The sequence below is a fragment of the Gavia stellata genome, chromosome 8 (assembly GCF_030936135.1).
Source record: "Gavia stellata isolate bGavSte3 chromosome 8, bGavSte3.hap2, whole genome shotgun sequence".
NCBI classification, from domain to species: domain Eukaryota; kingdom Metazoa; phylum Chordata; class Aves; order Gaviiformes; family Gaviidae; genus Gavia; species Gavia stellata.
Window position 1 is genome coordinate 45,078,588 of NC_082601.1, and position 27,493 is coordinate 45,106,080.

Here is a 27,493-nt window from a genome sequence, read left to right on the forward strand (position 1 = left end):
CAAAATAGGCTGGCCTTAGACTTGCTATTAGTCAAAGAACAAGGAGTGAGTGGCTATCTTAAGGTAGACAAAGAGCACTGCTGTATCCACATCCCAAATATCACTGATCACCTGCAAGAACAATTAGACAAAATGAGAAAAGTAGCAAAAGACAATAGAGCGATAAAAGAGGCGGCGGAAAATAATCGGTTCAACAAAAATCTCCAAGAATTAGGTGGGCGGTCTCTAAAAGGATGGTTAGCTACATTGTTGGAGGGAGTAATTTATGTGATCGTGATTGCGATTATTATAGGAATCTGCATAGGCTGTACTAAAAGAACCATTGAAAGAAACATATGGAAGTAATAAAAATCTAACTACTTCAAAAGGGAGGATTGATACCAAAGAATTAAGAAAAAAACCAAAGTTGCCAAACCTAAACCGTGATCATATACGAGCAATTAATGACCCTAACTGTGAATGAAGGGTTAAATCACTGACGGTCCCTGGCTGAGACACTACTGTGATACATAAAAGCTTTACTTGCATAGTTTTAGTTACTCCTTGAGCAGAACTGATAATAGGATGTTTCAAGATATGTAACTCCCTTCCTGATAAGATCAAATGGGCCTTGAGGTAGCTCGTTAACATTCCGAGGCCAAAGGATGGATAAGCCAATCCCATGACTATGTATGGACAAAGGAAGCCCGAAGTTCAACTAGCAGACAGTGTGAAGAAGACTATGAATGACCACCGGAGGGTGAAAAGACCCTAATCCTAATTTTACTGCGCATGCTTGGACTATGCAAATGAATTCCAGGAACTCATCTACATAAGACCAGATAAGACCAGTCTTTGTAGAAATCTGATGAATATGTATGATTTTTCTGTATATGAACTGAGGTGCTTTGCTAACCTGTTGGAGCACTCATGGTGGACAAATCCCCAGTGCTGCCCAGCGCTGTATTAAAGAATGCCTGCTTAATAACAAACTAGTTGTTATTGAGTTATTCATCTCGGAAAACCGTCCCGATCGCGGGCTCGGTACCGACTTTGTTGTTTCAACTGCATCGCTGAACTGATATAATGATAATCCCAGAACTTCAGACTGCACTAATATCCAAACCACTGAGAAGACTTGGTATCGACTATGCATAAGATAACTGATTTTTCCACAGAATTGCTTCAGTAAGGCTCTTAGAAATTATTATTAATAATATTGATCCTATTATAGTATTAATAATATTAATGCGTGCATAATCAGGTTAGAATTGAAATATTTTATATTCTATTTCTTTTTCCAGGTTGTAAGAGGACAGGTAGATTTGAGAATGTGTGACAAGGTTAATCACCTTCTGTTTAGTTGGTGAAATCCAGGTAAGAAGGATTGAGACTTATGGAAATTATAAAATATATCCATAAGTCTCAAAGGGGGGAAATGTTACAGAACATCTTGAAAAACAAGGTCAAAAACAAGTGTTAAAAACAAGCAAGAAGAATCAGAAGAATGTAAAGAAGATAGTTCATAACAACTGCACCTGGCACTTAGACATATGACAGATAAAGACTGTCTTCACCAGCTCTCTGCTAACTAGCAATAACTATTAGCACAAGGACGAATCGTAGAAAAATAGAATGGACTGCCAAAACAGTGCCCTAGAGTTAACTTGTCTCATTATAATCTCATTATAACACTAAGGAACACACCTCCTAGCTAGAAAAGCCCAACCCAATTAAGCCCCCTACTCTCTCAGCAGGTGTGGTGAATTAAAAGAGAACTGTAACTTTAAGATGAAGTAAGAAAAGTATTAACCAAGAGTTAATTAAGGGGTAGAACCAGTAGGAATAACTAACGTTGTTAACTGTTTTAAATACCTGTCATGATTTTAACCCGGTGTGCAAGCTTTGAGGAGAAATCCCCTTGCACCCGGCGCCGCAATAAACATGCCTGCTTTATAACTCTGTGTGAGTTGTGAAGTTTGTTTCCGCGTGTCAATACCTCTTTCCCAGGCTCTCCATTTTATTATTTCCATTCTCAATCATTGTCAATACAAGCACAAGGGAGAGGAACATTTGAATATGCACAGGCATTCTACAATTAAAAAAATAACTCTATAAATAAGGGGAATGATATACTTGGCAATGAGGTATAAAGCATAGAGGAAACCCACAAGACCAAGGGCTGTTGCTTAGCACATACATCACACCTGGCAGAGCCCACAAATCAGGGGTCTTGCTGCATATACTGCAATGGCACCAAAAGATCCAGGACCAATATGGCACTTGTCAGAAAAATCACTACCAACTTCAGTAGCGCTAAGGAGGTACGCTACACACCTTGGACTTCTCCTCCTCCACAGACATTTGCAGGGAATAATGTGCAGAGCATAGCCCATGCTGCTTGTAACTCACAAACTCACCATGTGGCTCCGTCTCTTTCCTCAAGGGTGGACCAAATTTTACTTGACCAACTAAAGAGGAGAAAAGGAAAACAAGAATCTAAGCTGGACTGCAATTAGACCCAATTCAGCTCCAAAGGCTAACAAAAAAGACAAATCCCGTTTAATGAGTGCATCATAGCCCCACTGATGCAAACTTCTGACACAGGCACACCCCCAACTTGTGCCTGCTGGAAGCTAAGGGGCACAGAAAGTACTCTTCCATCACAAAGGCTGCACGATCGCCACTTGCCCCACCTAGTCATTAGAAAGAGGAGGAAAACCATTCAGCAAACAGGGCCGTCAAGTGTCCTCTTTAGAGCAGCAATACAGATGTAATTTAGATAAAACACACAGCCATTGTGGGAATTCCCTCTGGGACCTGTTCTCTGGGGGGATTCACGAGCACTAAAGAGCCATGAATGGAGTTTGGAGAGAGCTTATCGCATCTTCCAGGAAAGCCCTTTGGCAGACGCTCATTAACACTCCTCCCCTCAATTTTAGCTTCAGGAAAGACAACTAAAGCGCCAAGGATTGCTCTGATTTAATTCAAACAAAAGAATGACTACAGTTTGGGGGATGGAGTCTGCTTGTAATGGCCAGCGATCAACCACCTCCTTTCCTGATTTCTACAGGACTGTTTCAGTTGAAACTACAACAAGAGACTAAATTAAGGCAGAAAAATCTTCCTCTGCCATTCTGCTACCTAGCACAATCTGGCATCACTCCGAATATCTCTGCTGCAGTGGCATATGAAGCGATACCAGCCAGCTCTCAGAAGAGCTCAGGTTGCGTCCTGTTCAGTTAAGATGAAGCAATAGTGAGATTTGCTGAAGTGCTGACAAAAGGTGTATTCAAATGTTTTACACTAATGTTTCTTTGGCATAGTCATCTAGAACCTATATCCGTAAGTGAAACAGCATAAGTTTTTCTTTTCCTCTGTATCACTAAAAATGTTTCTATATACATCAGCTATGCAGAATACTAGTTGAAATATGTGAATATCAATGATTATTTTAAGAATATTTAATGTTGTCATATTACACATGCTTACAGTTTATTTCAGAGCGTGTCTTTTCTCTTCTCCCATTTCTACTTCTCGAGTGTATCCTATGAGGCACTACCAGAGGCTAGAGGTGAACAATAAAAGACTTCAATACCAAAATATATTCACTTGAAACCCAGTATTGTGTACCTGGTTTTTAGCAGGTTTCTTTAGCATAATAGCAACAAAGAAAGACAGAAATCAAACAGAAGCTAAAAATAAAGATTGCATGTACGTTTTTGTACATGAAAGTTAGAATTATTTGGAGACATTTTATCTGTAGAGTGTCCTCACCTTCAAGACAAGGGTTTTTAAAACACTGGATTTGAGCAAGTAAAGACAATGCTGGCCAGCATTTGTCTTTGCTCAGGTAACATTTCCTTTTTGGCCTCTCAGTTTAACGGTATTGATAGTTGGAAAGTCTTCACTAACATACAGTTAAGTATGAAGACAGGATGCAGTAACAGAATATCTGTTTTCTCTTGTTTATGAAACACTTCAGTCCTGCACTGCTTATCATCTTACATAAGCGTGTTGGTTTTTCCCAGCTGTTAAAGCAGAAAATCAGAAATTTTGTCTTTGACAAAACCGTAGGTGAAATGGAGTTTCAGAGTATTCCAAGATAGAAAATAGAATCTGCAAGAAACACATACCAAAACGCTTGACAAAAACAACTACAGGATCATTCTCTTCTTCTCATAGGAAAGCAAATTAGGAACAAAAGAACAAGTTCTACAGAAGTAGAAAATTATTTTTATGAATGCTTGCTTTGCAGACGAATGGAAACGTAATTCCACAAAGAAACAGAAAGCAGAATGCACGACAGAACTCGGGACTGCAGAAGCAGTCCACACATACTGCTGCAAAATTGTTGAAAGACAACCACAAACAAAATTTTAAAGTGTTTTCATCTCTTTCTCTTTGAGCGTCTCTCCCCCAAATATAATGAATTTTGCTAAGGGCCTGGACGTGTGACAGAGCAGCACAACCAAAAGTAAAAGCAACCCTTCAGCCTGTTCCCAGATCACAAAACATTCTGTGCCTCAATGAACCATAAGCATTTAGTTTTGTCGGCAAATGAAAACTTAATCTGATCCTGTGATTAAAACGTATTCCTACCTCAGGATCATTGTCATCAAAATCACGGTAAGTGGAATGATCAGGATTATTCATTTTATCCAAAAGTTCAATAGCAAGACTTGGATTTAATGGCTGGGTAACAAAAAGGATGCTGAAAGACAGGAGGAAAAACACCGATTAAAATTCCAACCGCTCATATTAAGCACATTTTAATTTTAGAACTTAAAAAAAATCCCACACATAAATTTATACCTGTAGTAACTTTTCAGCTGTCGGTCTTTTTTCAGGATTTTTTTCTACGTACCGTTTTCACAGAATGATGGAAACTATTGGACCTGTAAAAGGAAGTGGTAAACATGAGAATCAATTGCCCAGTGAAATACATGATCATTATCTACTGAAACAGAAAAGTACTTGCCATTTCATTTTGTCCTTTAATTCAGGAGGCTGGCAGTTGCTTTTCATCATTAGCAAAAGCGCTCTAAAAAAACCAACAGTATTTCTGTGGGTGACATGGCAGTACATTATCTGCCATGAATTTTGAATACATTGTTTAGTTGGCAGGAAGAAGTCCATCCGTTTAAGAGACGCTACCAGGACAACATGACGCATTTATGCAGCAAAAGGAGTTGTCCCAATTTCTATCACGTACATCCAGAACACTTACAACCCAACACCCTTGCAGTACCCCCAAACACCACAAGCACCCATGCAGCCACTACTCCAAATGGATGATTTGGGAAGCTGTACTTACACACCACGCTTTAACCCTTTGCTAACCTCACGGGATGTAGGTCAAACATTGGAGGCTGAAGCTCAGCGAGCTCTGTAGCAGTTATTCCAGCTGCCCACAGATCACAGAGGTGCTTATAGCCACCTTTTCTTCCTACTGCAGCAACTTCTGGCGCCATCCTAAAGGGTAAAACACATTTTTAGATAAACTCCTCGCCACAAATCAAACATTCTTCTGTATGCAGCGGTTTACTACTCTTTTTCCTAAAGCTCTCAATCTATAAGCTCACCGCATATACACTTCCACATGTGGATACATACACAGGCGTGCGTGTGTGCGCGCACATGTGTGTGCAAAGTTACGTAATGTATACATGAAGTTCTCCTCAATCACCTTCTCGTAACTAACAGGCAGTTTCCAAAACAGCTATTTCGCTGTTGTCAGTGGATGAAACCAATCTGCCTCAGGCTGTTCTGCAGGCACACAACAAACCGCCCCTCCACAGCCAAAGAGCCTAAGGGGTAATTATTCAGCTACAGTAAAACCCAAATTCACACACTGCCCCAGAAAGTGATCGACTGACTTTGAAGAGAAGAATTCTAACCAGAAAGAACTCACAAAATGTCAGCGGGGCTCCTGTCATTCCGGCTCGGCTGCTCCGGGCTCGGCTCGGCCCGGCGGGACTCGGCTCAGCTCGGGTCGTTTCGGCTCCGCTCCGATCCGCGGGCTCGGCCGGGCTCGGGTCGTTTCGGCTCGGCTCGGCTGCTCTGCGCTCGGCTCGACTCCGCTCGGCGGGACTCGGCAGGGCTCGGGTGATTTCGGCTCCGCTCCGATCCCCTCGGCCCGGCGGGACTCGGCGGGACTCGGCGGGGCGGGTCTGGGCCGGGCCCGGTGCCGGTGCCGCAGCCCCCGCCCAGGCGAACCGGCCCGGGCGCTGCCCACGCAGGAGCTCTCCTCGGGCGGGTCCCGGGACACCCCTGCCGAGCTCCGCCGAACCCCCCTCGCTGGGCGGCAGCCGGCGGGACCGAGAGACCCCGGCGGGCGCAGGGCAGAGGCGCGGCGGTCCCGCCCCTCCCCTCCCCTCCCCTCCCCTCCCGGGACAGAGGGGTCCGCAGCGGCTGTCCCGGGGCTGCTGCCCCACGCCCACCCGTGCGGCGGCACCGAAGCGGGTGGAAGAGGCCCCCGGCTGCCGACCCCAAACGCGCCCCCCCGCAGGAGCTCCCGGAGCGAGGGGGCCCTGGCCGGGGACGCCCGGCGGGCTCCAGCACCCTTCCCTGTACCGAGTTTATTTAAGCCGGTCCTCTGAACCCGAGCGTGGAAGGTTTGCTGCTTTTCCTCAGCTGTGGACGCAGGGCTTCGCAGTACGGACCATTCCTGTCCGGTAATGTTACCGAAAATCGTAACCAAGAAAACTCTCCAACCCAAATGATAGTTTAGAAAGCCGACATTGGTTTATTGCAGCGCTGGGTGCGTGGGGGATCCTTCCTCCCAGCATGCACACCCGGTTGAAATCATGACAGGTACTTAAACAGTTAACAAAGTTAGTTACGCCTCCTGGTCCCACCCTTCAGCTAACTATTGGTTAGGATCTTTCTTACTGCATCTTAAAGATACAGTTCTCTTTTAATTCACTACACATGCCCAGAGAGTAGGGGGCTTATTTGGGTTGGGGGCTTTTCTAGCTAGGAGGTGTGGTTTTTAACAGTATAGTGAGGTAGGTCAGCCTTAGGGCACCCATTTGGGGCATTTCACTGACTTGGCTGTTTGGCCAAGTCTCAAGTTTGCATATCGGCCATTATCAGGAGACCCAGAGGCTATATCAGGTGCCAGGTCTGCTTTTGTCTCCAGGTAGACAACATTAACATAACCCAATAGAGCTAATCGCCACAGCCAGCCTGTTTCCGGGAAAACTAATGCATATTTCAGTTTGTGTGACACAGTATCATCTTAACTCATCTGTACAAAGTTTGCACAAAGGGATCTGGGTTTTTTGTATGCTAACTAATTTGTTTAAGTCTTTGGTATCAGTAACACGTTGCCTGCTCCCCAGAGCCACAATCGCAGCCACTGGGTTAGACCTGCAGAAAGAGGTGCCTTTCCGAGGGGTATTTTCTGAGCACGCTCAACATAGACCCATCAGGAGCCCCACGGCCAAGACAAGGAATGATCTCTGGCGTTACAGGAAGCGATAAAAGGGTGACAACCTCTGGGCTCAAGAGAGCAATTGCAGCAGCAATTCCCATCACAGGCATCATAGAATAATGGATGCTGCCCACCCATGTCTAACTCGCATTAAGTCACCCTAATCCCCAAGACACTTCTCTTCTAAGGAACTGCAAATCAATTAAAACCATGGAAAAAAAATAACACTGGGTTAAAAAGATTTATACTTAACACACACAAAAAACAGACAGAACTGAACAAAAGCCAATGTTGGATATACAGCTAGAAAGCACAAAACAAAGCATTTATGTGACAACTGAAGACTAAGCGCTGCTTCCACATTAAAAGGTTAGTCGTCATGCAACAAGCTACAATTATCACAAGCACATGGACACCCTCTCACAGCAGAGCTTTGCTGTTGCCTGCACAACAGGGAACAAAGTTTTGGGAAGGTAGAAGGAGTTTCTATAGGAGACCTGAGTAAATGCAGAAGGATCCGAGAAATAAAAATGCTGCTGCCAAAATTAAGAATTGTTCTTCCGCTTCAAAGGAATAAACACTTCCAACATGCAAAAAATCCCTACTTCCACCAGTAACTGTAAGCCACAGTGCAGCTTGGAAATGAGTGTTGGCTGCCCAAGTGCTGAGGGCCGCTATCCTGAGGGGAAGCCCAAGTACACTCTGCTGCAGAACAGTATCCTGGGGCGCAGGACAGCTCGATCCCATGAAGGGATACGCCGCAGGGGGAAGGAAACTTCAAGTCCCCCAGACAGTGCATCTCTAATGGGGGAGGAGAGAGGTGTTCCCACTGAATTACCAAGCTGCCTTAACCTGGGGCACTTACTAAATAACAGAACTTGTTGCCAGTGAAACATTACATTTTAGGAACCATTTTTCTTCTGCCAGTTCAGAGTGTTCTCAACCACTCAGTAAAGTAAAAATCATATCCATAAAACACATTCTTCCAGTAGGAAACTTCTCCCCTCTAACCGCACACCAGGGAGGTGGGAAGACTTACACCCTCGCTGTGCTGATGCATTTGCTCCTAGCCTCTGCCATACGATCAAGTGAGAGGGCTAGGCCTCTTCTTCCAAGCTTCCTGAGGCCCTTCGTACCCAACACTTCCACTTTATTCTTGGCTGCTTTCAGAAACCTTAACGGCTTGGGCACAACAGCAAGTTCCTCTGAGCAAGCAGGGCTGTAGCAAGCTCTGGAGATATGCACTAAGCTCTTTCTTACTGCTGTTACCAGGGCCCAGCTGATGCAGAGCAGCTCAACCCAGGTACTGTTCTTCTACCAGTTCTTTCATCTTCCCCCACTTTCAAGCATCCAGGGGGAGGGGGGGGGGGGGGGGGGAAAGAATAAAAAAGAGGGTAAATTGGTGTGAGAACCAAGCAGACAGTACAACTGCTGCTGCTGTCAATAGGATCTCACTTCACAGGTATGCAGCGCACGTCTCCACAGCCCACCCCTGACAGTTTCTTCTCAGATGAGCTGAAACACCACGGCTGCATTTTATTTGCATAAGCACAATTACCTGTGTTTACGCTGACACACACTGAGTGTTCAGTGTTCACGGGCATCACTTCAGTGCTGCTGTATCCCTCTTACTTAGTATTTTAATTAGGCTTTAATGGATTCTAGTGGAAGCCAAATGCTTTTGTTCCACAATTGTTTTCCCCTATTAGGCAGCTCACAAACCAAACGGGACTGCGTTTCAGCTACTAATGAAAACATCACATTCAAGCTAGGCAGCGATCAATATGGGAAGCAGGAACAGGCTCTTTGTTCTGCGACACAAAGACTCCACAGCCTGCCTTCCAGGTAGTACCTCACCGCTAGGTAAACTGGAGCATTAAGTAAACTGAAAAAGGGCTCCCCTATAGCTCGAAAAGAGCCCCCAAAACCCCCAAAAGTCAAAGAACACCTGAAACTTCTGCTCCTGTGACCCAATTGTTAAATAAAATGGCTTTGGGGCATGCATGAGGCACAGTTTTCCAATTGCACATTGTTTCTCTCTTCCATTAAGCAGTTTCCTAACCAAGCAGAAGGGCAACGCATCCTCTTTTTTTAAGCACCAGCTGCAGGAGTCTGTATAAAACCAGCTAAAGTTCTCCGGCTTTTGCTTGTAGTTAGCCAAGATGGGTGCCCCTACCAGCACCTTCTGGCCCTATCCTTCCCTGGCAATGCAGAGCTTCTGAGCTACCTGCTGCTCTAAAGCCAAAAAAAAAAAGCACTGGGTCTACCGGAATCACAAAGAAGAGGTATTTTATGTGCATATGTTTGCAGCAGGATGATTTGGGAATCTGAATACATCTGCCCTCTGAGACAGACTGCTGACATTTCAAACAGCAAACTACAAAAAAAAAAAAGCCCACAGATTGCTTCATCAGTTCAACTTGACTTGGCAAGTTTCATTTAAAGAGGAGACAACTTTACTTTAGAAGCACCTCCAGCAGTCAGATTTTCTACTGCATGCTGTAACAACGGGAGACGGTACAGGGTACATCAACAAATAAAACAGTAACGCAGAGATTAAGACCCTCTGAAACAACACATGGATATGGAGCATGTTCTCCAGAATCCAACATAGTACCTGCGGGAGACGCGGGGTCCTCTGCTTTGTTACCCTGTCCCTAACACCTCACCTTCCCTTTAGCTGTAGCCTCTCTTGCTCTTTGCTTTGTGGGTAAACAAGTTATAGCACATCAGATTTAGTTTGTTATTTATCCCTTGCAACAGGTTTAAGTGTGCATTGGGGTGTGCACTGGGATATTCTTCCTTAAGGAAATCAAATTGGAACTGTGAGAAAACCCCCTTGTCTGAAACCTAAATCGGCAGAACTTGACTTTACTTACTGAAGCAGTAGCACAGAAAAAAAATTCTTTGTCCATAATTGAAAAAAGGCTAAAACCAGGGGAATCAAACACCACCAGATGAATATTGCTATGAAGAGGGCCACTGTGCCAGTGCGAAGAGGGTGTAAGACCTCCACCTCAAGAGCTGTCCTTGAAAGCTGATGGAACTGCAGAAAAACCAGTGAATCTCTGCTCAAAGACTATTTTTTTCCTCCATTTTTAATTTCACTTAAGTAGAATTTAGTAGCCAGAAGAGATGGCTGGTGTATGAGGTTTAACCACCCCTGTCCTTCAAGAGCTACAGTCTGGTTCTCTGTCCTTGTTCACAGAAGATTGGAGACAAATTAGCCACTGTCTTTTCTTGAGATTAACAATACCCCAATAGATCATTTGAAATGCGCTTTCCTTCATACACTGTCAGCTCTTTAAGTGCATTCACACCAATGCTCTGGGCCTTCTAGCTGGCCATCTCACAAACTCCAATTAAACTGGGCAAAAAGATGTGAAAATCTCCTGGCAAACCTACAGCCGAGACATTCATCATGACAAGTAATTCTGGATGGCCAAATGCATCCATTTTGGAGGAACCCTGTTGGTAGAGAACAAATGCTTGTGCTCTCAAACATGTGGGCTCCTTTCTGTACTCTCTGTGTGAGCATCCAAGATCTGAGACCCATTAAAAAATCCTAGTGATTTTCTTTTCATCTGCTCAAAAAAAATCTCATCCATCTATTTACCTAGGGCATAGGGGAGATGTTACCATTTGGCAGGCTGCTCAGAAATGTTTGCTGACCCTGCTAACTTCACAGCAATCAAAACCCAGGGATCTTTTCAGTATCAGGTGATAACCAAGAACTGTGGACCAAACCTGAAGCACCTGCAACCCGAGTTCCCCATGGCTCAACTACAGATCCCCATCTGGCATCTTTCCAGTAGAGTGCTACTGAACCACACAAAAATAATTTTTACCTATTGGAATCATGTTGTTGGGCAGGAGAGACTGCTCAGGAGCTGAACACAAATGACTGCCATCATGCTTAGGAACCATTTAAAACACTGATTTTCTGCCATCTGCAGCATAGCTAGTTCTCCTCAGCAGGAGGATATTGTCCTCTACAGGCCTCCCAACACTGAGGGCAAATTCTTAGGCAAATAACTACCTGTCAAACTCCAGAGGAAAGCCAAGTGTGGGTAAGACATACCCTTGTCAGGTGGTGCTCTGCTGACAGGGCAAAATCCACTGAAATTCGCAGACTGTCTGCATTCACCAACTGCAACTCACACATCAGCTTTCAGGAACAGCTCCAGGACACAGCAGCAATGGCACAGATTGATTTTAAAAGACCAGAGGGGTTATCTCTGGATGTCACAGCCTTCCCCAGCCAGCCCCCCTTCTCCAAATATCCCAGGCACACCCTCTGCTTTAGCAAGAAGAGGCCCAGCAAAGCCTCTCCACACACAGAAGTGAAGAGAGCGAGCACCAGGGCCAGCACATGCACACATAGACGCACATTACCTGGGATGAGGACTGCATTCACATCAGGATTATAAAAATAAACACAGCACAATTAAAATGGGCATTTCTTTTCCTCCCTTTCCCCATCCCATCCATTCCCAGTCCCTAGCCACATTTCTTATTAAGTTTTTGAACCCAATAAGAGTATTTTGACAACACAGGAAAAAAATATTAGGGTGGGAGAGTATTGGCCAGGTAAACCCACAGAAATATGAACTTCTCTGACTTTGATCACTATTGCAGAGGGTGCTGTGACACACAGCGGGACAATATCGCTGTGCTGCTGCGGGAGGTATGTGCTAGCTTTTGCTGGCCCTCCTGGCTGTGCTCCCACTAGATGGCACGTTTCAGAGATGGGAATTCCAGCTCTGCGCTCCGGTACACCGGAGTGAGCGGCCTCACCAGCTGCAGAAAATGCAGCAAAACTCCATTACGAGGAGAGGTGGAGTAAGCCACCAACCACATTCCTAGTTCCTCCAAAGACAAGCCAAGGCAAAAGCTTAACAGCCCTTCCAAAACTGAGACAACTTTGGATCTCATGTCAGTAGGCACCTACCTAGTCCCCATCTCAAGTCCTGATGAGTTCTTGGTTTTCCTAGCATAGTAATAATTTATTCATAACTAATGATTATTAAAGTGATGTGTTTTATCAGATCACAGTTTTCTATTTTGCTGTGGCACAGTCTGTATTCCATATTCCAAGGCTGAGGACAGGTGCTCTCAGATCATATCCTTTTATAGCCCTTTTATAACAGAGACAGAAAATGCCTGTAGCCTCAATGCTGAATCCAGGGCAGAGAAGAGGCGCTTATCTCCAAAGTCTCACCCCTGCTTCTGTCCTAAACGCGCATTTTAGACACAGAGGCTACCTCAGCAGTGAGAAGGCCTACAGATAGGTGTTTGATAGCCAGGCAAGAGGATACACAGTACAGCAATCCCCCCCACCCCTTCAAGAACTCACCTGGTCTCTTGAGTGGCTTTTTGGTGGGGGTGTCCTTCCTTTTGTTCTGAATGGCAGGGGAATATGGCACTCCAGTGGAGGAGCTGTTCTTACGGAAATGGTCTTCCAGCCCCTTGATGGAGCGGTCAAGCTGGACAGAGCGGATTTGGAAGTAAACAGTCATAAAATCTAGGGAGACAAGGTAGAAACAAGATTATAGGCAAACAGGGAACACTATATGATAAAACAAACCTTTCCTGAAACACTCTGTGCCCCTAAGGGGCCCTAGTAGCATTGATGTGGGACCCGAGGTGGTTTTCCCTCCCAGAGCCTCTCCTATTTTCTTCAAAAACTACTACTTCTTCTTCCTTCCCCCACAATATTCATTCCAGCCCTCCCACCACACACAACAAGTCTGTGCACCAAGAGCACATCAGTTGTGGAACTGATGGGAGACATTTGCGCAAGACATTGTCAATTCAAGTGCTCAGTTTCTAACATGAGAGACTTTACACACTTCTCAGGATTCAGGGCATTCAGGAACTAAATGAGGCGTTCACCATTTGAAAGCAGAATACAAACTGACTAACAAAATACGCTATATATGCTTCAGTCACCTTTGATCATGGAAAAGTTCTTAAGAAGCTTTTAAAAGATGTTTGTCATACTTGGTAAGCACAGTAATCCCCACTCAGAAGCAAATCATTGAGGTGGGGGGTGATTCTAGTAGCTATATGTATGTGAAAGTACAGGTTTCCTGTAACAAGTCCACAAAATTGTTCACTCCCAAAGAAAAAGTTAATAAAGGAGTATAAAGCTGTAGGCAGATTTTGATGCTGCAGAACAGGAAAGAAGAGACATGTACTGACTGAAGAAAGTCTTCTGTGCTGCTTCCCCCCCCCGCCCTTGGTCACATTTACTACAAAAAGTTCTGTTCATAAATAGTTCCCAAATGGGAATAAGTGACCAGTGTCTCACACATTTATAACACTTATAATGATGGAGCACTAGATAGTTGCAGCTCCATCAGAAGGCATCACAGATGCAAGTTAAATGGATTTCTGCTATAGGACAGGCAATGCATTAAGACAATTTATGCTTTATTTACACAGCTCGCTCTCTCATCATATTCACCACATCATTCTGTTCAACTGACAAACCATCACTCACTACAAATGCTGTAAAAAAAAAAAAGAGGATCTTAAGAAGGTGATTGAAAGGAGACTGAACTACTCACCTAAAAGGTGCCGCTAAGGCAGTCACTAGTTTTGCTAGCGCTGCTAGCTACCAACGGCAGTGTGAGTCATGGTTTGTTAGCCACAGCAGCACCTGAGCAGAGGCTTCAAGGCTGAAGGTGTGTGATCTACAATCAAAGCTGTACAGTGCTACACACAACCCTCAACACCCTACTTTTGGTCTCAGCCACATGCGGTAAGTAGTTGGAGAGCGCTCACCTGATACAGAACTACAAGGGAACAACACACAGCACTACCAACCTTGATTCCTGCCGTTTTCCACCAGCCAGCCAGAAATGTGGATGATATCGTGCAGGACGCTCTCCGGGAGGTGCTCCAGAGACGTCTCCTCCTGCGTCTCCATTTCATCATCCCCGCTGATCAGGTCCAGGATGAGGATGGGTGGGACCGGCTTGGTGTGTCGTGTCATCAAGCTGCGGAACTCTGACTCCAGGGACTCCTTGCCCCTCTCAAAGAGGGATTTCTGGCACAAAACAGCAGAAGGACAGAAGCAGCACAGGGCTTCTGTAATCAGTCACTCACAAGTATTTCTGCAGCGTTTCTAACCACATGCTTCAAACTTCGACACCTGTAACTAAGAAACTTTTAAAGCAAATTAAATAAAAAAAGGCTTGGGAGTTGCTCAGTTTTCAAGTGGGATTTAAACAGATCTCCCATTCCGTTCAAGCAGTTGAAGGACTGACAAGAGCTGCTCAGGAAGAGGTTCAATCAACTCCACCACACGTGCAAGATGCCCTTTCAGAAGCCCTATGGCACAATGCGTAGAGAAAGCAAAACGCCACAAGCAGAAACGCTGCCGAGTGCAGACTTAAACAGAAGCCAAAACAATTGTTTCTTTAGCTGTGCCCAAACACCTTCTTTACAAGGCAGCAAGCAAGAGGGCAAGCAGCAGGGCTACATCTGTCCCTCTTACCCATGCCAGGTTCCAGACCCATGACCTACCATGCGGTTCAGCTCTGGGCTGTCTGGATTGTTGTCCTGGAAGTATTCCACCGCCTTCTGGATTTTGTCCATGCAATTCAAGTACTCCTCCAGCCTCCCAGTGGGGCTGAAAATAAAACCAAAAAGAAACAGAAGAAGCAAAGAAAGAACGTATCAAGAAAGCACCAGACCAAACTCGGGATAAAAATAACAAGGAACATTTAAATTGCCTTTTCTTCAACTAGGAGGAGGTCATGGGATTCCCTTTTGCCTCCACTCAATAGCACCGCAGAATACCCAATTCATGCAGCAAGTGCAGAAGTACTGATGATGGAGCAGCACACAACTCTCAGCCTTGCCATCCTTTCCCAGTCAGGCCCTGATGGGAAGGTAGAGGAAGCTGCACATCCCACCCCAGAGAAGGGCCATCACAGCACCTTCCCAGAGACTGAAAGCAGGCTCCAGAACAGTTCCGATTCATCCTGGATGCAGCGACAACATCAACAGGGCAGGAAGAACCTTTGGGAAAAGGGTGGAGGAAAGAAGAGAAGCCACCAATGCTCATCAGATTCATATGGCAGCATGTCTGCAAATCCTGGAAGAGACACCAGGGTCTGAGCAGACTTTGCCCTCTGGGGATTGCTGAAGGTCAAGTCAGGCAGCTTCACTGTGGACTGACAGTGGGAAAAGAGTGTGGGAAGGGTACAAGGAACATTATGATGAGTGTGTGGAGTCAGGTCCCCTACCAGAAGTTCAATAGGATGAAGCACCCCAGTAAGATCTAGCTGCTCAACTCACCCTTCCTTTATGATCTTCTCTGTGTCCTTAGCCACATGGTAGTAACTGATGACGTGATCCAAGCAGGACAGGGTCTTCTCCACGTTCTCCTGCAAGCGCTGCAGGTTCTCTCTCTGTTTATGGACAGGGATGATCGAGTTCTCCAGCTTCATCAAACGACTTTCAAAGGAGGAAAGAATAGAAACCTACACGCCAAGAGAGAAACAGAGAGCTGAGGACATCCTTCCACCTGGATCCATACAGTTGGACAGCAGTTAGAGCAGGGCAATCAGGGACCTTCAAGTCCCAGCTTCACTTTTTGGGCTCTGCTACTAATTTGCCATGGCTCCTAAAGCAGGCTGTTTAATCCCTCTATGTCCGAATTTGTATTAATAATCACAAAATAGATCACCTGCCATACAGAGACGGGCCAAGCTTGAATTAGATGTTTGTAAAGTGTGAAGCTAATGTTTCAAGACAGTACTAAGGAGGAGCAAAATTTTATTTGACAGCAGAAAACAAAACCACAGGAACTGCCTAGAGGTGCCCTAGGTAAAAAGAACAAAAACATAAACCGGCTGCCACTTTGCTCCATACCACTAAGACCCAAATATGAGATGCACAACACGACGACACAGGACCAGTATAGCGAGAACCTTCTTTTCCATCATAGACATTTAGTTTTTAAAAGGGACTGCGATATTGCTTCTGAAAGGTGGAAAACCTCTTAGTAAGCTCATAAATGGAGCCTTAATGTCATCTTTTCCAGGCAAAAATGTAATTCTTTCAAGACTCACTCCTACGTTATGTTTTCCACACTTCTCTGGCAGTGCCTCTATGACCTTCTTGAAGCACTAAGCCCAAAACGGGACATAGTATACTAGCTGAGGGCTTAGGAGCAATTAGAGCATGGTTATTACTTTCTACCTCCTAAGCAGAACATTCCCAAAATAAAACTCCAAACGAGACCTGACTTTATGAAGCAACAACATGATGCTGTTGCACAAACTAGTCTGGGGTCTATTAATACCAATTCCCAAGAGAGAGGACAGACTCATTTGAGCCCTCATCTCCTCAGGAGAGAAGCTTAGGATTTAAACATTCATCAGTTTCCCACTTCGCCCAGCCACTGAAGTGTCAAACACAGATGCAGAGCAAGTGGTTCATTACTCTGCATTCCTCAGATAGGCACAATGACAGCCTTGAAAACAGATTGTCCTAAGAAAAAGTAAACCGAGGCCCAACATTAGGGCTGAACTTCAAGGACCTCCTTACCATGTTCTTTGTAAGCTGGTCACTCTTCTCAAGGCTCTCTTTGATAAAGGACAGGGTTTCTTCTTCCTGTCAGCAGGATGAAAAACTAGTCTTCAATTCTGAACATGGAGCATTTAAGTCACTACATGCTACACGTACGTTTTTACAAGTCCTGGTAAACACTGCAGCAAACAATGTTTGATCTGATGCTGACACCACATTTTAATATGCCACCTCTTCGCAGAAATCACAACAACTGACCCGAGGCGAGAGACGCATAACAGAAGTGAGGGGTTTATGGATTACTCATTTCCCTCTAATAGCCCAAGCCCATGAGCCTTAGCACACTGAAGTCACAGCACAATATAACATTAACACCTTTACCACAGAGGCACACTGGCACAAGACCACATTTGCCTGCCACAGCACAACACAGGTGTTGCACAGGCACCATCCAAATCCCCCACACAGCCGTGAACTCAAGCAGCCAACGCAAAGCAACCACCAAGGGCTGTTTTCAAGTCACCAAAGCCCAGAGATGGGGTGGGGGGGACGGACGGGACACAGCAACCTGCAAGGGCTGGCCCCACAGGCTGCACCTGAGGACCTGAAGGGAGAGCCCCCAGAAGCTACCAGGCCCTAAGAGCAGGGCCCCAGCCCCAAAGCGGGGGGCAGAAATACCTCCTGACCCTGAAAACTAAGGGCCCTCGGCCCTGAAGGGGACCTGGGGATGCTGACAGCCCGGAGCGGGGTGACCAGGCCCTTAGGGGGCCGCGGGACGCTCCCAGGCCCGGAGGGGGCCTCCGTGCCAGCTCCCAGGCCCATCTCCCAGGCAACGCGCTGGGGCTGCGGGCCCGGGACCAGGCCCCGGCCCCGGCAGGGCCCGCAGCAGGGCCCTAGCCCAGCCCTACCTGCTTGAGCTTGCCCTCGATCGCCCTCCTGCGGGCCGACACCTCCTCGGCGGGGATCATCCTGCCGCGGAGCGCCGGGGCCGCGCTCCACCGTTCAGTCCCACTGCACACACCCTCTTCCGCCCTCCCGTCACTGCCGCGGCGCCATCTTGGGAGCGGCAAGACACATTGAGCATGCGCAGCACGACCAAGGGCCCTCTGGGGAGTGGTCTCCATTTAAGTAGGGGCCGGAAAGGCACCAGCCCTGAACGCGCATGCGCTGTTGTCCCAGAGGGGAAGAGGCGCATGCGCACTGCCCCTCGTGACGGGCAGTTTGGGAGTAGTGGGCAGCTGCGCCGCCATGTTGGAAGTGGTGTGGCGGGTGCCAGGGGGGCACCCCATTTCTGTCAGGGCAGGACTGGCTCCCCAGGCCCGCCATCCCCACTGCGGCCTGGCCGAGTCGAGCTCCTCCAACCCCAGTATCACCGACGTCCCCACAGGACACGACGTCCTGACGGGGGTCCAAAGCCACCCAGCCTTCCCCCCTGCCAAGCTGTTGGGGCGGCCAGGCCCAGGGCCACTCTGCCACACACCGTGAGGGGGAAACGAGGTGTGGAGGAAGATTACAGGGGTTTGAGCCCAGGGAAATTAAATTGTAGAGATTTGAGTATGAATTATGGAAATGTAGACATTTGCAGGAGTGCAGGTCACTCCACTCCCATCCAGCATCCATTTTCCAGAAAGAAAGGCTACCACCACAGGGAAGGTGCTGCCTTCTCCTGCGGCATAGGTGGGGATGGCTGGGTTTATCACACGCTGAGGCAGTTACGGGGCTCTGCAACCTCACAAACCACATCCAGCCTGGCACAGGGAGCTGGTTTTATCAGTACAGACAGTCCCAGCCTGCCGTCTCATGGTGCACCGAGGCAAGGCCCCTGCTGCGTGAAGGGACTGGTGTGTTCTCATCCATCTTCCCCTTGTCAAACCACCCCGGGCTCTGGAAAGGAGCTGAAACAGCCCGACTGGTCTCTTTTGTTCAACAACTTCGGTGTGTTTCATAACCCACCTTATCATGCTGCAAGCAGCTGTGACCGGGCTCTGGCTGCTGTGAGGGCCGATGCACAGCCAGGGCACTGTGTTTTCTGTGTGTGACATTGCCCAGCCATGACTGCCTGCCCGTGTTTTATGGGGACACCTGCTAGAGGGGATCTTGTCCTGTGGGTACAAGAGAGAAGAGCCCTGTCCAGGGTCAGCGCTCAGCATGTCTTGTGCTTTTCCCCGCTGGGCTGGTGTGATTGGGAAGGTTTCTTTTTCTCCGTGTACAGCAGAGCCATCTCTTTTTTTTATAGCAATCCATGCTTTTTCTGCTAACACTCATCCCCTCATTCAAAGAGCACCCAGGGCCAAAATGAAATCTCCCCTCTCTGAGCCTGGGCAACAATTGTGTGTGCTCCCCTGAATAGTGCTGTATATCTCCTGAAAACCCAGCAAAAATGTTCCCTCACCCCTTCATGGGGTGACTGAGCCCTCAGAGCAAAGAGGGGGAGCTGGGATAGAGGCACCCAACCCATGTCGCCACTGCCAGCTAGGGTGCAAAGGGTGAATAAATATACAGAAAGTCAGTCTGCCAATAAATAGTGTAAAAACTACCAGAGTGTGCAAACGTGAGGTGCAACGCCACATCCAAGGGGAGGCAGCAGAAAAAACCTGGCTTGCTGGTCAAATGAAAAAAGTCAAAGCAGCAGAGGTTATTTCTGGTAAAATGAAAAAGAAAGGGTAGAAACACTGCAGTTTGAACATGTTAAAATACAGTGCAAAAGGGCGCAAAGCACACCTGGGATCTTTGGGTTGTAAATACCCCCCGGCTCATTGCTGGCAGTTTCTCCACAGTCCCTTTCCAGCCCCTTCTCCCACCATCCCAAGTGGCAGCACTGCCCCACAGCTGTGGGCACAGAGAGGTACCCACAGCCTGGCCCTGGCCAGCCTCGCACCCAGCCCCACATCCCTGAGCCAACCTGCCCTCCCCATGGGGCTCCCCGAACCTGCTGCCCCCAGACCCGCCACCCCTCACCCTGCCTGCGCCGGCCGGGCTGGCAGCTGAGCGTGCGCTGCTTTTCTTCCCTGCCTTGGCAGAGCCCAACCGCTCCTCGGCGTAATTGGCCTCGCGAGGGCTTGGCTATTCCTGCGGTTTCTGTGCGGCTCCTCTCACCGCCCTGTACCCAAGAGGGCTCTGAAGCCACTTGTGTTTCTCAGGGCATCTACAGGGCCAGGTGGGGACATGGCACAAGCAGAGGGATAGCCCCAGGCACTGACACCATGTCACCCTCAAGAGCTCCCCGCAGGGGCAGGGAAGGATGCTCCCGGGGTTGGGAGCAGCTCCCAGGACTTGGGACCCCGGGCACAGCCACCCTTATGTCGCACAGGCGGGGTGTAACCATTGTCACGCATGTGGTGGTTTGTGCCTCAGTTTCTCCGCGGGGCATTGCTGTGCTACCGTGGAGAGGGGTGATAGCACCCATGTAGCAAGGCTGTGTGTGCAGCCAGGGCTGGGCTGGTGAGATGTCCCCTACCTCCAGGGGAGAGGATCAGGCAGAGCCAGGCTGTGCTGGAGGGAAACAAAGAGGCAAAAGGGTTTTTTCTTCTCCATTTTTTTCTTTTATTTATTTATTTATTTATTTATTTATTTTGATAAATAACTTTCCATGGAAAAGGTTAAATTGCACACATATCGCTGCAGTTCTTCAGCATCGAGGCCCCGAAACAGGAAAATATAACAAAACCAACAAATAAAAAGGAGCATTGCCAATACAGATATAAACACCTACACTGACCCCCAAAGCCCCCCAAAGACATGGCCTTCACTCCCCAGCCCCGGGACACCGTCCCCAGCTGCGCGGTGGCATCCCAGGGCACTTCAGGTGCTGGCACCTGGGCAAAGCAGTGGCCCAGTCCCAGCTCTGCTGCTTGCGTGAGCCGAAGATGTTGGTTCTTAGCCTGTCCCACGCTTTACCGGTGGGATGCGGGACCTGCACTCCCACCTCCACGGCTCCAACCCTCTCCCCAAATGTGGGTGCAAATTACTCCAAGGGTAATTTATATAGTTTTTTAAAGGCTTGTTTATTGATTCTTGCACTACAACTACACTCTCAATAAATTATATTGCTCACATTAAAGGTCCTAAGTGCTTTTGTAACCAAACAAGAAATTCTTTACAATCTTCCATGTTTCAGTAAGTCTAAGACATACAACTAAAACTACAGCTTCTACTTACTCCTACCTAATAGCTACTCTAACTCTAATAACCTACAGCGAAGGAGAGGCAAAGGAGAGGCGAAGGATCCCGTTCTTGAGAGCTTCAAGTCAAGTTTCAGCAGAGTTTGGCTCCACTCCCGAAATGTTTCTGAGCTGCTTTGCAGAGACCTTGCCACACTCTCGCTGTGCTCCAAGCCAAAGGGCCAAAGCTTTGGTTTGTGTCAATCCCGGCGGCTCTCCCGGATGATGAGCTGCTCCCGGCTGGATGGAACTTCATCTCCACTGCCATCCCCAGAGCCCGTGGCACTCACAGTCTTTGGCCTGAGCTCCTGGATGGAGCCTGAATGTGGATTTCCTTCCTCCTTGGTCTCAGCTGGGAGCATTTGATGTGGAGTGACCCCATTGCCACCAGCTGATGGCCATGCCACAGTGTTTTCCTTACAGCTCCCCCAAAAACGCATTCTTAATCGGGGTCCTGCGTTGCCCTGGCAGCCACTCATAACCTGATGGATGAGCAAAAGAAGTGGAGAGCAACAGTCTCAGACCAAAAAAACAGAGAGGGGCTATGTCAGCTGGTGAAAGACAGAGAGGGTTTATGGTGGCCTAGACCCTTCAGCAACTGCAGCGAGAATTTTGGCTATAAAAAATACGAAAGCTCGTTCTGGGAGCACCTCGGTCCCTACTGCTCCTCTCCTGCCAGGGCCAGTTCCTGGATCTTTAACGAAACCTGTTGCTGCTGCTCCAGGAATCCTCCCTCGCCTGGTCTTGGTTTACAGAACAATGAACACAAGCCTTTAAAAACAGTGAAAATATAAAACAACTCTCAAACTGTATTTCCCCTATCCCCCCCACTATTAAGAAATTCTAGTGCTAAAAATATAGGTTTCTTTGAATATATAATATATAATATATTATATAAAAACATCTAAAGAGGCAGACTTGCTGAATTTATAAACCTTTTCTTCTTCCCTAGGCACAAGTCGGGAGGGAGGTTGAACTCGGAGAATCCAGAAGGGACCTCTATTTGCTTGCTAGCTAATTATCACACTATATCTACTAACTACCCTAGATAGAGAAAGGAAAGAGAGACAGAAATGGAGAGACGAAAGGGTGAGGAAATTGCATTTAATCTATAGAGTCCTAAGCCGCCAGGAATCACATGTCTTGGATGGAATTTAGCAGGTGCTCTCCTTTAGCCCTGAAGGAACAGATGTTGTGTCCATTTTCACAGGAAAAAAAAAAAAAAAAGGATAATTCACATTTCTTCCTTTAAAAGTAAAAAAATAAGTAGTGTTCTATTTCTTCTCTCATGGACTAGAGACTTCTGATGTGTCCTTTAAAGATCTATCAAGCAGTTCCTGTGGTGGTGTTTTTTTCTCCCCCCGGTGTTTCTGTGAATAATCTTATGATGAAGCTGGTAAAAATCACTGTGGATGTCTCTGTCTCTAGAAAATCTTGTCCCTTGTAAGTCCCAGCAGCATGGGGGGAGCATCCTACTAAAGTCTGTGTGGGCTTGGAATGGCGACTGGCCTCTTATAAAAGGGACGTGAGACTGCTCCAGTCGCTCACATCCACTGGCAAAGAGGTATCGTTGAGGTCAAACAACTGATCTATGTTGATGCAGTTGGAGAGGAGATCGTCTGTCTCTTCATCCCAGGGATGCTGCAGGAAAGACGTGGCCATCAAGGTTTCGTCAAAGTCCAGGTTGTTCAGGCTGGGTTCAGTGAGGACCTGCTCCTGCCCCTGAGGACAGTCGACGTGGTGCCCTTGTACCGTCAAGTCCGGGTTGCGTGTTGCGGGGCTTAGTGGAGGTGTGAACTCCAGATCCCCGAAAATGGAGAGGTCCCCACTCAGGTTGGTGTCTAAGATGGCCTCCCAGTCAAAGTCACCTTTCAGCGATCCCAGCTCGGTCTGCTCTTCCTGGGTCAGCAAGGCAGAGCTGGAAAGCCGCGACGCCTTGGCCGTTCGCTTGGGCAAGGGCTGCCTGCGCTTCTGGCCTGCTTTGCCATCCTCTGGATTCCGGTTCTCGTTGCCAGTGACTTTTTCAAATTCTTTCAGCAGCTGCTGCGACTCCGTGTTGACGTAGAGGATGCTATCGGTGGTGCAAGTTGAAGTGGCTGAGTTGGTGACGCACCGTACTTCTTGCTGGGCTCTTCCGGTGAAGGACGGGGGGATCTGCACTGGGGGCATCCTCCGCTTTTTGAAGGCACCGTTCTTGAGCCGGTCAGCATGTTGGGGGTCCAGCTTCCAAAACCCGCCTTTCCCTGGCTCGCCCTTCTCCCGGGGGACCTTGATGAAGCACTTGTTCAAGGAGAGGCTGTGCCGGATGGAGTTCTAGACCCAAAAGAGAAAAAAAAACCAAGGCTGAATGCTTGTCTGCTACTGCAGCACCTACCTGTGTGGGAAGGCTGGTGGAAAAGCATGTTTTCAGCAAGGACCTTTGGGAAAAAGAAAGCAGAAATGGCAACGTCAAGACATCCCGGGCTTCTGCCCAGCAGAAGCTCCCCTGCCCCGCAGAAACTCCCCTGCCCCGCGTCACCAGCAGAGTTTTCTTGCCTCCTGTCTAATCCAGCCAGAGGTGGCAGGAGCCAAGGGGTTCAAGCTAGGACTTGCCAACCAACGGGAAGCTTTTGGGCAACTCTCCTTGGCTGTAAACGGCGGCCATGTGGCCTTGAATCATGCAGAGCACTGAGAGAAACCAGCCAGACTTGCTCTAGGCCTGGAGCTAAGCTGGAGGAGGTCGGGTCCTCCTTCATGGGTAAGGAGGAAGAGGAGGGTCTTTACACCAATGTGGCCACGGCTTCATTAAAAGTGGCAACACATGGCAGCACCGTGGGGGACGGCATCATCAGGGCCCTCCTTGCATCCCCCAGTTCATCTGTGCCTATTGCTAGGAAAAATATTTGGCCAAAAACCAGGCAGCATGCCTCCCCGCAGCCAGGCTGACACAAACCAGACAGGCAAAACCGCAGAGACACGTGAGCTGTCCCACCTCAGCCCTGTGTGTCCCCAGTGGTGCCTCCTGGCCCAGGGAAGCTCGGTGTGAAATCACTGCATCTTCATCAACCACCACTCAAACAAGCCGGGGGGAAAAAAAGAAAAAAAAAAAAAAGAAAAGAGGAGTTTCTGCTCCCGTCGAGCTGTTCTGAAACCCTGAATGTGCCTGGAGTGATGTGAATAATCAGAAAGGAAACTCAGTTATTGGGTAAATAACCCAGCGTTGGACTCCACAAAGCCAAGACTGTATTAAGAGATTGGATATGGTAGAGGGTTTTTTTTTTTTAATGTTGCCTGGATATCTTTATGCTTATTCATCCATAATCCGTAGTGCCGAATAGGAAAAACAAGGCTTGAATGCTTAGAGCTGTTGAAAAACACGCATACGCACCCCCCCCCCCCCAAAACCCTCCTCTGGGCTGAAGCTCCTTGGGTGTGTTGGCTTTTCTCCAAAGCACTCAGCTCCCACAGGAATATATCCATCTCCCCCTGGAGTATGGGTGGCATGACCTTTCCTGGCTGTCTTCACGTATGGGAATTGGGATAGGGGATGAGAACACAGCCTCGAAAAGAAAGAAAGAAAGAGGAAGAAAAAAGGAAAGAAAAAAGGAAAGAAAGAAAGAAAGAAAGAAAGAAAGAGGAAGAAAAAAGGAAAGAAAGAAAGAAAGAAAGAAAGAAAGAAAGAAAGAAAGAAAGAGGAAGAAAAAAGGAAAGAAAGAAAGAAAGAGGAAGAAAAAAGGAAAGAAAGAAAGAAAGAGGAAGAAAAAAGGAAAGAAAGAAAGAAAGAAAGAAGAAAGAAAGAAGAAAGAAAGAAAGAAAGAAAGAAGAAAGAAAGAAATAAGAAAGAAAGAAAGAAGAAAGAAAGAAATAAGAAAGAAAGAAAGAAAGAAAAAGAAATAAGAAAGGAAGAAATAAGAAAGAAAGAAATAAGAAAGAAAGAAGAAAGAAATAACTAGAAAGAAAGAAAGAAATAAGAAAGAAGAAAGAAATAACTAAGAAATAAATAAGAAAGAAAGAAAGAAAGAAAGAAATAAGAAAGGAAGAAATAAGAAAGAAAGAAATAAGAAAGAAAGAAGAAAGAAAGAAAGAAAGAAATAAGAAAGAAATAACTAAGAAAGAAATAACTAAGAAAGAAAGAAATAAGAAAGAAAGAAAGAAATAAGAAAGAAAGAAAGAAATAAAAAAGTAGCAGGAACACAGATAGCCCTGCAAACAATCCAGGCTGTGGTAACTCTGAATTTACAGTTTAACGAAATTTTACAAGGGTCAGAGACTTGCAAGCTGAATTCTCTGCTCCCCATCTCCCCTCCCCATCCCAAACTTCATTCAGCCTGGGCTGCCCTCTGTTATTACCCGGCCGGTTAACATATTTATCATTCCTGCCTGCAACAATCCTGTAAAGCCCCTGCATCTCTGCAGAGAGCGATTGAAAACCTTCTTTCTTTTTTTAATAAACACATTTAATTAAAACCGTGGTGATTACCCAGCCGTGAGTTTGCAGGAGAAAGTCAACGGACTGGCACACAGCTCCTCCTCCCGCATTGCTCCCATAGGTCCCCCCAGCACAGGGGAGGCTGGGGGACCCAGGTGGCCCTGGAGAGGGACCGGAGGGTTTCCTTCCCCGTGATGGGCTTCAAGAGCCGCTGAAGACCCACCTGCCTGGGGAGAAGGTGGGCAACACCTGGGCAGGGGCTTTGCAGAGGTTTTGCCTGGGTGAGCACCGCTGCCGGGATCATTGGCACACTGTGGATTTGGGCTGGGAATAACCCGAGCGGAGGGACGAGCCACCCAGGTCCCTCCTGCCCTGCCACATCCTAGAAAGCCTCACGTGCCAGAGGTCCCTTCGCATGATGGAGGAGGGCGGCGAGCCAAGGTGGCTGGGAAAAGCCCCTGTGCTTCAGGTTGTCCCCAAAGCTGGTGAGCCTGGGGGCTGTCCCCTACCCCCTGGGGACATGCTTGTGCTAGCTGGGGACAGCAGCTCTATTTGACCTCACAGTGGAGGCTGTGGAAAGCCCTCCCCAGCCCTGCGGGGAGAGGGGACAAGACAAGAGGGCTCCAAATCGCCTACCTGCCAGGTGGGATCAGCATGTCGGAAGTAGCAGAAGTTGTCAGTAATCCACTGGTAGATGGCAGAAAGGGTGACTTTGGGCTTATTGCTGGCCTCCATCGCCATGCAGATGAGGGTGGCGTAGGAGTAGGGCGGCTTGACGTGCGGGTTGGTCTTGTAGTCGATGTCGTCCATGAGCTGAGGGTTCACGGCCATGGTGTTGTGCGCCGTCCTCGAGGTGCAGGAGGAGATGGGATTGCAGGGAGTGTGGGGGATGCCCATGCACGCTGGGTCGGCGGCCAGGGGCGAGCATGGGGCAGCAAAGCTGGGGATCCTCTGACAGTTGTGGGGGTCCTGGCCGCTGGGGCAGCAGGAGGACTTGCCCATGCTGGGGTTGGCAATTGAGAAGTCCTGCAGCCACATGAGGCTGGTCAGGCTGTCATCCAGGTCGTCCGCGTCCCCCATGCTGCCCTTCTGCCCTCTGTTCTTTCCAGCTGGCAGGCGGCTCAGCCACCCCTCAGCCATGCCTTGGCACGTCAGCAGCTCTTGGTTCACGGGATACACGTGAAGAGGAGGGAGGGGACGGGGCAGATCCTGCAATAAAAACAGGGAGAGGGTTGAGGGTCTCTGAGGCGCAGCCGCTCTGCAGCACCCTGGCAGGGTTGGACCTGGGTGGTCCCGGTGCCGCTGGGTGAGACCCATCCCCGGGGTGCTGTGCACCGGAGCCGCAGTGCCCCACTCCCCCAGGGTGCAAAACATCTTCCAGTTCCCCTCTGGCTATCGACTGCCCTGGCTTTCATCCTATTTCTGCTCCTCCCTTCACCTGCCACCCCGAAAACACCCCGGCGGGGGCGAGCGCGGAGCCTCCCCAACACACCCTCGCTCAGAGCGAGCCGGGAGATTCAAGCTCCCGTTATCCCCGGGCTGGGGAGGCGGCGTCTGGCTTCGCTGCTGGGCTGTGATCCCGAAATCTCCTTTCTCCGGGCGAGCAGAGCGCTCTCCGAGAGCGGCCGAGTGACGCGGAGCGCTGCGCCGACTGCGCCGGGGCGGTTCGGGCCGGGGGTTCCACGGGTGGAATGACGCCGAACCCAACAGTCGGCGCGGGGGGAGTGGGAGTAGAACGTTCTCTCTCGTTCCAGCGAAAGAAACTTTTCCTGCAAAAAGAAGGCTCGGGGCAGCTGCAGCTTGTTCAGACGCCTGAGCCCCAGTGCCACCACCCCCCGGCCCCTGCCCGCAGTGAGGGAGAGCCCAGAAACGCTGGGGCGGGCGGGGGGGGGGTAACAATGACAAGAACAATGGCAATGACAATGGCAATAACAGTAGCAATAAACGTCCTCCCCTCCCTCT

The 27,493-nt window shown here is 48.1% G+C and overlaps 2 protein-coding genes across 2 annotated transcripts; both read right to left on the reverse strand.

Moving 5' to 3' along the window:
• Window positions 1-11,588: 11,588 nt before the first annotated feature.
• On the reverse strand, window positions 11,589-17,942 carry LOC132317441 (exocyst complex component 7-like). Its single transcript, XM_059820809.1, has 7 exons — window positions 17,872-17,942; window positions 16,982-17,047; window positions 15,728-15,912; window positions 14,951-15,056; window positions 14,249-14,471; window positions 12,774-12,941; window positions 11,589-11,824 (listed from the first exon to the last, which is right to left on the reverse strand). The coding sequence occupies exons 1-7, from the start codon at window positions 17,929-17,931 to the stop codon at window positions 11,589-11,591; spliced, it is 1,044 nt and encodes a 347-aa protein (XP_059676792.1). The 5' UTR covers window positions 17,932-17,942.
• A 4,693-nt stretch (window positions 17,943-22,635) lies between these two features.
• LOC132317424 (forkhead box protein J1-like) lies at window positions 22,636-26,671 on the reverse strand. The gene is made up of 2 exons (XM_059820672.1): window positions 26,168-26,671; window positions 22,636-23,436 (listed from the first exon to the last, which is right to left on the reverse strand). The coding sequence occupies exons 1-2, from the start codon at window positions 26,669-26,671 to the stop codon at window positions 22,636-22,638; spliced, it is 1,305 nt and encodes a 434-aa protein (XP_059676655.1).
• Window positions 26,672-27,493: the final 822 nt, after the last annotated feature.